We start from the raw sequence: 9,622 nt of genomic DNA, 5'->3' as shown, positions 1-9,622 counted from the left end.
CTGGGGTCAAATACTGTAGCAGAGAAATGTTAGAATCTGACGATTCCTCCCCTCCGCAGGGGGCGCAGTTGCCTCCGCTTGGCCACTCTGCTAGCATTCGAACTGGAATACAGTACAGTACTACAGTACACATTTTTAGCGGAAGTACTGAAAGCTAGAAAGCTGTTGCTCTTTCCGCTTGCCAGAGATTCGAAACGAAGGCCCTGCCGCTCTAGGAAAGCATCTCCTCTTTCTCGAAGGTGTCTTGGGTGAGTGTTTTATCTGCGGCGGGTGGCCAGATTCGTCTGTGCGCAGGCGCAGTAGTGGGCGGACGCTGCGGGCTTACGAAAGTAGCTCGGTCGCTGCAGCTGGGTCGGGAAAGGCGCCGACGGAGGCGCGCAGGTAACGGGAGGCGGGCGGGAGTTTCGTTCCTCAGCCTGAGGCGGGCTGTCGGGTCCCACCTCCCAGGCGGGGAAACGCCACTGTTTCAGAAGTTGGAGCCGTCCTCCGCCTCCTCTTCCTCCCTCTTGTCTTGGAGCCTTTCATGAGAAAATAGGGGTCGCCCTTTCATTCGCTCTTCCCCTCAAAAAGCGGGACTTCCAAGTGCATGTGGAAGGGAGAAACTTGCCGCCTTGCCCCTGCTGCACACTTGACATGAAGCAGGCACTGGGGGCTGCCCTCCGTTACTTGTGTTTAGAGGGAAAATGTGCCAGTGTTGACTGAGGGAGCAGCGGGATGCAGTGTAGAAACCTCTCTCCTTATTCTAGGGAATCAGCTAGAAGACAGAGATTTTCAACTGGTGGGTGGGAATTGTGGCCTGAGACAAGCTGGGTCACATGTTTCATTAATACCCTTGCCAGTTACTCTACAGCCGTGGCTCTCTCTGAGTGGCATACTAAATAAATGGATAAAAACACAATTAAAACATGAGTGTTGAGAAATAATTTTTAATCATTTGCTTAGGGAAATAAAAAGGGTTTTCACATGGTGCTGAAAATAAAAATTGCACTTGTCATGAGGAGGAAGTTTGAAAGGTGGAGTGCTGTAACTGGAAAGTCTTGATCTCCTTTTCACCACCCGCCTTAACAGTAACCTGTGTTCTTGGAACAAAGAGCTGCAGGGTGAAATTTGAGGTAGTAATTTTTTATTTAAATGAATAATAATAATAATAAAATCAATGGGGGGGCAGTGGCGGAGCTTCATGTTCCGGCACCAGGGGGCGGAGAGCAGGTGGGGGTGGGACTGGCGCGCGTCCCGGGGGCGGTGGAGCAGCCACAATGGCACCCCACCAGGATTGCGCTGCTAGGGGCGGTGCGCTCCCCCCACACTCCCCTTCCTCTGCCAGTTGGGGGGGACGACACACATGGACCTAGAGCAGCGTTTCTCAACCGCTGTTCCGCGGCACACTAGTGTGCCGCGAGACGCTGGCTGGTGTGCCGCGACGTGCGGCGACGAGAAGGGCGATTTGCCGGAAAGCAATATTTCTCCTCCTCTTTCCCAGAGCTCAGTGCAAACGAGCCTGGCGGCCGCCAATTCACAGCACTGACCCGCCGGAAAGCAATATTTGGCAAGTGTTTCTTACAGTCATAATTATAATATAGGGCGGCACAGAGTTAAATTTTTTAACTTTTTTAATGGTGGTGTGCCTCGTGATTTTTTTCACGGAACAAGTGTGCCGTGGCCCAAAAAAGGTTGAGAAACACTGACCTAGAGGAACTTGGAAAAGACCCTTAAAAATCTGCAAACACAGGTATGATAGCATTCTGTCCTGCTGCTTCTGGTAACTAGCACACAGAGGAAGAAACTTGTATGCAAAGCAGCAGGAAGACTGTTGACTATAAAGTTTGGGGCTTTAGAAATAATGAAAGCTGGTAAGATTTAATTGGCCTGGTATCTGGAGTCTGGGCAACAGGAGGTATGTCGTATCGTAATATTGTCTGGCTTTGAGGCCATGTAGTAGTACATGACTCTACTGTGCCTTTTGCTGCCTTGAATAGAGATGCTGTTATTGAAGAGTTCCCTATATTGAGTGAGCTGCTACAGTAGAAACTCCTGAGTGTTTTCCTCTTATGTACTGTATTCCATCTGCTCCCTCAAGGAGCAAGGACATAGGCAAATAGGAGTGTCTAATGTGAACAAGAGAATGGTTTGCCCAAGCTTCCTGCTGTTCCTACTGAGGAGGGATTAAAGAGCCAATGTTGTGTGCCTTTGAACTTTGACTTAATTCAAAATACAGCTTTAGCTACAAATATTTGCCAGTCAGGGCTATATGGCATCCAGTGACTGGCAGGACCCACTCAATATATTGGAAAGTTTAATTTCTAAATAGTCATTTCTGTGTTATGTAGAATGAGTTTGTGCATACAGTTTGGGACTGCTAATGTTTAAATATAGGATACTGAGCAGAAAAGAAGGCATAATAGATGGAGAAAATAGACCATTGACTTCCTTGCAAAAAAGTTAGATCTGAAAATATGGAAATTTTTATTTTTTGTATTACCGGTGTTTGTATTATTAATTTTTAACAGTTGAACTAACTTCTTATTTTCATTTTCTTGAAAATATAGATGTGAGTTTTGTGAACGGCAAACATGGATCAAATCAGTGTCAATCTCTGGGTGAAAATGGAACCTTTTATAGTGGGAGCCTTACAAATCCCACCTCCCTCCAAGTTTAGCATGCATTATCTTCGGAAGATGTCAACTTATGTCCGAATGCGCTCCAGTGAAGGCTATTATCCACACCTTTCTTGGCCTATGTGGCGACACATTGCCTGTGGGAAGCTGCAGATAGAAAAGGACTTGGCTTGGCTATACTTTGAATTATTTGACAGTCTTGTTGAACGGACTTCAGAGGAGCGACTGGAATGGGCAGAGGTGATATCCAGCTGTGCAACTGAGGAGGAGGCAGAGAAGCAGAAGAATAAGGCATGGAATGTCATATTGTCACTTTTAATACTGTGGGTGTATGCTCTTCATAGCAGCCTTACCGACCCAGGCTTCTCATGCACTCAGTGTGGAAGAAATGCCCCTGCCCAAGTACATTACATGCTGCATGTGAGCCACAATCCAATATGAGGTTAGCTGTTGGGCCACTGTAATTGCTTCTAGTTGTTAAGAAAATTAGCAGTGGGTTGTCTTTTCCTTTTCCACTTCACTACATGCTGCTACCGTAAATATAAAATAAGAACCCCTGCTAAATTATGTACTTGAATGTTCTTTAAAATAAACCTTTTTCAATCTCTGCTCAGTTGTCTGTGGACACTCTACAGTTCCTGCTGTTCCTTTATATTCAACAACTAAACAAGGTTTCCCTGAGAACATATCTACTGGGAGATGAGTGGCCGAATCCTAGATCCAAGTATCACAGTCTGACTGGAGAATACACCAATCAGATTAAGGTATTGCTTTGAGGTTCTTTGAGTTCTTCTTTCATCCGTGCTTTGGTAACCATTAGGTTAGATTGCTGCAATGTGTTATACGTAGGGCTGCCTCTGTAGACGGTTTGAAAACTTCAGCTAGTGCAGAATGTGGCAGCCTGGTTGTTCATTAGGCAAGATGGTTTTAGCATATCGCACTGTTCCTGCTGACTGAACTGGCTGCCAATTAGTTTCTGGGTCCAATTCAAAGTGCTCGTTTTGACCTATAAAGCCTTAAACACCTCAGGACTGCAATACCTCAAGGACTGCTTCTCCCCATATAAACGGACCTGGACCCTGTGATCATCATCCAAGGCCCTTCTTTGTGTGCCTTCACGAGATATCTGGAGGGTGCCAACACAAGAATGGCCCTTATCTGTGGTGGCAGCTCCTGGTTTGTGGAATGCTTTCTTCAGGGAGGCTTGCTTGGTACCTTCATTACATATGCTTAGGTGTCAGGTGAAAATGTTTCTCTATAACCAGGCATTTGGTTGACTAACATTCTATGGCCTTTAAAATGTGTTTGTGGGAGGGGGGGGGCAGGGTGGATTTGATTTAAATCAAACTGATTTAAATCACGATTTAAATCACGATTTAAATCACTAGTCAGTAAGGCTTGATTTAAATCATAGTTTTCTACATAAAGACTAATTCTTGCTGGTATAACTTTAATACGCAAGTAGATGAAGATTTTTAGAATAACAACTTTTCATATTAGTTTTTTATCCCCAGCTTAATAGGTTAATCATTCATATTTGGACAACTTTAGTGTTGTACTTAGGAAGGAGAAAAATGATCATTACCTTAATAATAACAATTTAAATAGATTTATTCAACTAAAACAATAACATTACAGCATATGTTATTTGCTTAAACAAACATCTATGTTTGTTAACTAATTTGGCTAAACAAAAACAAAATATATATATTTTAAGAAACTTACACTGTCAGCCTAGCCTACACATGAAAAACTTAAATACTGTCCACTCAAAACAATCAGAAAAATATTGTTTCTATTCTATTCACTGAACTTCTTGAAACTTAGCACTGAAGGGGTTGTTTCTGTATTCATAGGTTTGTAGAACAATAGGATTAAGGTCTTTTTCTCAACTCTGTTCATGTTATAACATTTTTGCTGTGAAGAAGAGGCATGTGATCTCTGTTGAGTCAAACTCAGTTTTGAGAACTGCAAAAGTAAACCAAGCATCTGTGATAATATCTTGTAGGCAGAGCAACTGCCCAATAATCTTACAAAAACTTCTGGAAGAGCATGACATTGTGAATTGATTAATGGAATTTATTTACCCAAAAATATAAACATATACAACCTTATTCTACATAATTAAAAAAACTAATCTTTATTTCATGATGGAATAACCTTTGGATGGTAATATATTTTCCTCAAAAAGCATTTTATTTTAAAAAATCCAATTTAAATCAAAAAAATCGATTTAAATCAAAAAAATCCGATTTAAATAAAAAAAATCCGATTTTTTTGATTTTTTTAAAAAAATCATTGATTTTTATCCACCCTGGGGGGGGGTTATTGATTTGTTTTTGTTTTAATATGTATTTTGTGTTCTCATTTTGTATTTTTATGTCGTGAACTGCCATGAAATCTTCGGATGAAGGGCAGTATTCAACAACAACAAAACTAGGATTCTGTTTGTTTGAACATCCATTCTGTATCTGATATTTTTCTGTTTTTATTGTTTTGATCTAAGAACTGGAATGACAACTATCAGCAAGACTTTATCCAGAACCATCTCCAGGATCTTCTTGAACTGTTGCTGGACCCGGATCAGCTCACTGCCTCCTCACATTCTACCCACAATAGCCTGGTGTCACCTGAGGCTGTTCGCGCTCTTGGCTTCCTTATTGAAGGATGTGTGAACAGAAACAGTACTGTCCACCCTCTGCATGCACTTGCACTCTGGCAGCCATTACATGCAAAGAGTGGCTACTCAAAGATCTCCAAAGCCTTCTCCTTCCCCAAGCTTGAGTCCTGGCTGAGGGCTTGTCTGACCGGTAACCCATTTGGAACATCAGCTTGTCTCAAGTCTGGGAAGAAACTTGCATGGGCACAGCAAGGTACAGTTATTTCAGGCCATCAAACCTTTGGCACAAGAATAAAATCTCCCTTTTCTCTTGCTGTTATAAAATGGCTTCTTTCACTTTTTTAAAAGCAGTGTTTAATTTTATTCTTGCAGTTGAAGGAACAACCAAGCGAGCTAAGATAGCCTGCAATACTCATATGGTCCCTTCAGCACACCGCATCATTGTGATGAGCCAAGTTTACAAGCAAACATTGGCAAAAAGTTCAGGTACCCTAGAAGATACGCACGTGAAGATTCATCGCTGCTGTGAATCCTTCATCTATTTGCTTTCTCCCCTGAGGTGAAAGAGCTTTCACCAGTCATTTTTTGCAACCACATTTCGAAGCTATGTGACCATTTTTGTTGTGTTATTTTGATCCAGCTTTAATTGGCTGCTTTCCCTTCTTCCTCTTTTAGATCTGTGACCATAGAGAAGTGCAGGAATAGTACCTTTGTACTTGGCCCAGTGCAAACAGTAGTTCACCTCCATAGCTGTGACAATGTCACACTAATTGCTGTTTGCCGCCGTCTGTCTCTGTCATCGACCACCAGTTGTACCTTGCATGTTCTCACCCCAACTAAACCTCTCATCTTACTGGGGAACCTAGCTATAACTTTTGCCCCATTCCATACACATTATCCAAAGCTTGAGGACCACATGGGCAGGACTGGCCTGGCTACCGTGCCTAACTATTGGGATAATCCAATGTTAGTATGTAAAGAGAACTGTGATCAAAATGTCTTCAGACTCCTCCCGCCGTCAGAGTTTTACCCCTTTGTTATCCCATTTGAAATGGAAGGAGACACCACAGAAATACCTGGTGGGCTGCCACCTGCATACCAAAAGGCACTGAGTCAACGAGAACAGAGAATTCATATCTGGCAGAAGACCGTGAAGGAGGCAGGGCTGACCAAGTAAGTAAACAACCTTCTTCCAGGTAGGAAGAACCAGCTGCAGCAGCAGATAAGAGCAGAATGTAGCAGTGTTAACAGATAAAAAGATTGCTACATGTATGTTGCTCAAGTATATATTCACAATTTCTGCAAGACAGCTATGAACCATTTGCTAATCTTTTATAAGTTATAAACTTGTTAGCTAATGCTTTTTAAAGTGACTCACGAAACTGAGAAAAACACTACATTGATTAATGAAATGCTAAACATGCTGTGTAACCTGCCACCATTTCTCTAAAAGTACTGTGCAGATGTGCAAGTAAATTTTCATTGAATTGACACCTAGATGGGATTGCTTGGATACGATGTTTACTATCTGATTTCCTCTCTTATAGCTGTAATCCTGTGCATGTTTACTTGGGAATAAGACAATTGAACACAATGGGGCTTAATTCCAGGTAGAAATGGATAGGATCAGGTTGCATGTCTCAACATCTTTTGGCCTACGTCCTAACCAATGGAACCATGGTAGACCTACTTGGTCAGGCATGTCTTTTGTCCAGGCTTTAAGAATTGTCTTGTCTTCCAGAAACACCCCAAACTTAGAGTTATTTTAAACCTCATAATTTCAGAGGCAGTTTGAAAAAGATTTGAATGCACATGATTGGCCAAGTCATCCAGTTTCCACTTAGAGTTGGTAGAATCCTCAATGTGTGGGGCACGAATGGTAAAAATTAATAGGAATTAATATACAAACTCAAAGCCGTCTTGGTTAGTGGTTCCCTTTTACTTGAGAGCATTTAAATAATCTCTACCCTCAAAGTACTGTATACAAAAAACGCCCAAAGCAAAATCCCATGAACAAATTGACTGTTTTTCCTTGCAGAATTCACACCTTTTATTGCAGGGTTCCTACTCCTCTGATGAGCAGAAATAAGTTCAACAGATTTTAAAAGACACAGGAGTGTAACTTAACTAGCATTCACCTGTTCTGCTTTCAAAAGTGTCCTGCTCTCTTCTCCAAGAAGGTAAACAAAAACAGTTACAAAGATATTTTGTGGAGGAAAGGTTTCCATATCTTTGAAAATTGACAAATATAGCTCTCCAACATGTAGCAGTACTTAAATAGTAAGTAGGACCATGAAAATCGCACACACACCCCCAACCAGAACTTCTGGGTCATGTGCATGCACTTCAGCAAATATTTTCATTGATGGGTCTTACATTCACTATATGCATTATAGTGCTAATCTTTTACTGGATTTCAGGGACCAGAGAAAGACGTTCCAGATGTACGTGGAGAACAAGTTCAACGAATGGCTAGTCCAGACAGGCAGTCGGCAACAACTTGACAGCCTGGTGCTTCCTGCTGCAGGTTCTAAGCAGGCAGCAGGATAAGAGAGCTTTTGAAGTACACAGTTATTTGGTGAGTCTGGAGGCCATGTTTTCTTCTGCTATTGTGAAAAGCTTGTATATTGTCTTTCACACATTACAAACTAGAATTGCTCAGATGGATCACTTCAAAGGTCCAGATAGTCTGGCACCCCTTCACCTGTGTTTCCTTCTCTTTCTCTCCCCACTCCCCTGGCAGACTCTGTTTCTTCCTCAGTTTGGGGAGGGGTGTTGTCTTAATTAATTGATTAGTTTAATTTACTAAAATTTAGATCAGTGGTCAGGGATGATGGGAATTGTAGTCCCAAAACAGCTGGAGGGCCAAGTTTGGCCATGCCTGTCATTCCATCTCTTTAGTATTTTCTGCAGTACCGATATAAAGCAAATGCTTTATATGTGTAGTATTGGTATTTGAATAAGTTTCTGGTACTTTTATTTCATTCCCGTGGCAGTTGCATAGTGGTGGTGAACTAAACTGGAATTTTACCCACATGGTGACGTTTTTGTAGTGGAGTGTGTGTGTTTGTGTGTACATGCAAGAGAGTGAGAGAGTGTGATGCCAGCTAATAATTGCTGTGTAGTCAGAAAGCAATGGGATTGTTGTTGTTTTGTAAAGAAGCAATGGGATTGTTGATTGCTGCATTCAACAAATGCAATCTGTTTATCTGCTTTGTTACAGTTCTAGAGATGAACTTTGCAAAACTGAAAGCGTTTTTACTGCAATAGACTGGAGCCAAGCTGATTGAAACTCTTATGGCATTGCTAATGAATTTGGAAACTTGAATTTGTTTTGTTCAATGTCAAGGCGAGGATCGACTTTCTCTCCCTGTTACAGCTGTCGTGGTACTGTATCTCCCTTCGTTCTACACCTTTCTCAGACAGCCAGTATCTATAGAAAACAAGCCAAGACTTTGCTGTTAACACTTCTATCTATGGCTGAAATGAAATTTATGTATAAAGGTACCCTGAAAAGGACTTTGACTTTCCTGGTGTGAAGATAGGAATAAGGTTCTGGCTGCTGAATGAACCTTTTCACTTCTATTAACTAAATTTGTATTGTATAAAACTCACAGATGTATTTTTATACCAGTTGTTTAACACTTCTACTATGAAATTTGATTAAATTCACGTGATTGCTTTTGTTTCTTTTTCTTCTTTTCCATATTTTAATTAAAAAGGACCTTTTTCAGTATTGTCTTTATACAACATAGTAAGGGTCATGGAGGCACTGTTTTTCCTCTTTAAAAAAACCCACTGGTATCCTGCTCAGTCCCCTGCTCCCTTAAAGTACTTTACAGATAGAGCATTCTCATCTGAAACATTCATCTCACTCCAAAGATGGATATACACATTGTGAATCCATAAGGTGTTCTGACTTACCTTGCTTTTTCTGAAGATACACCTAGGTAGGGCAGTGAATTAGCCCAGGCAAAGGTTTTTTAGAAATGGGAAGGTAAGGAAGTAAAATAACATGTGTCCAGGTCATCTATGATAACTGTAGGCACAACAATTTTGAACAAAAGTTGTTCAATTATAAAAAGTTAGTGGTTCAAGATATCTCCTCTTGCACCTTGTTAAAAGGAGAAGAAAGTCATTTTGCCTGCAATCCTATATATATATATATTTATTTAGGATTAAACTTATTTTAAGGCTTATTTCTGAGTAGAGCTGCATATTCCTCCCCTTCTACTCACGTTCTGCAACTTTTCTGTCATCCTGTGTATAAAAGTGGAGGGAGGGGGATTGTTTGTGTACTTGGTGTTGGCTAAATTTGAAGGCTAACATGGATGACAAAGTTAAAATCCTTCCTTTCTGAAATCATGGTGGTTTTTCTAATTAACTA

The 9,622-nt window shown here is 41.2% G+C and overlaps 1 protein-coding gene across 2 annotated transcripts; it reads left to right on the top strand.

Annotated features, from left to right (window-relative positions):
* Positions 1-143: 143 nt before the first annotated feature.
* TBCCD1 (TBCC domain containing 1) lies at positions 144-9,342 on the top strand. Of its 2 annotated transcripts, none has more exons than XM_035133168.2 (8): positions 144-248; positions 2,547-2,906; positions 3,230-3,379; positions 5,122-5,488; positions 5,608-5,794; positions 5,911-6,408; positions 7,656-7,813; positions 8,459-9,342. In XM_035133168.2, exons 2-7 carry the CDS (start codon positions 2,571-2,573, stop codon positions 7,783-7,785), a joined length of 1,668 nt encoding a protein of 555 aa, XP_034989059.1. In that variant the 5' UTR covers positions 144-248; positions 2,547-2,570; the 3' UTR covers positions 7,786-7,813; positions 8,459-9,342. The 2 variants fall into 2 exon arrangements, with proteins under 2 accessions (XP_034989059.1, XP_034989058.1); XM_035133167.2 differs by lacking the exon at positions 144-248 and adding an exon at positions 294-381.
* The last annotated feature ends 280 nt before the right edge of the window (positions 9,343-9,622 follow it).

This window comes from Zootoca vivipara, chromosome 5 (genome assembly GCF_963506605.1).
Source record: "Zootoca vivipara chromosome 5, rZooViv1.1, whole genome shotgun sequence".
Classification (NCBI taxonomy): Eukaryota; Metazoa; Chordata; class Lepidosauria; order Squamata; family Lacertidae; genus Zootoca; species Zootoca vivipara.
The sequence above is the reverse complement of the archived record's forward strand: the minus strand, read 5'-3'. Positions and strand labels throughout refer to the sequence as shown.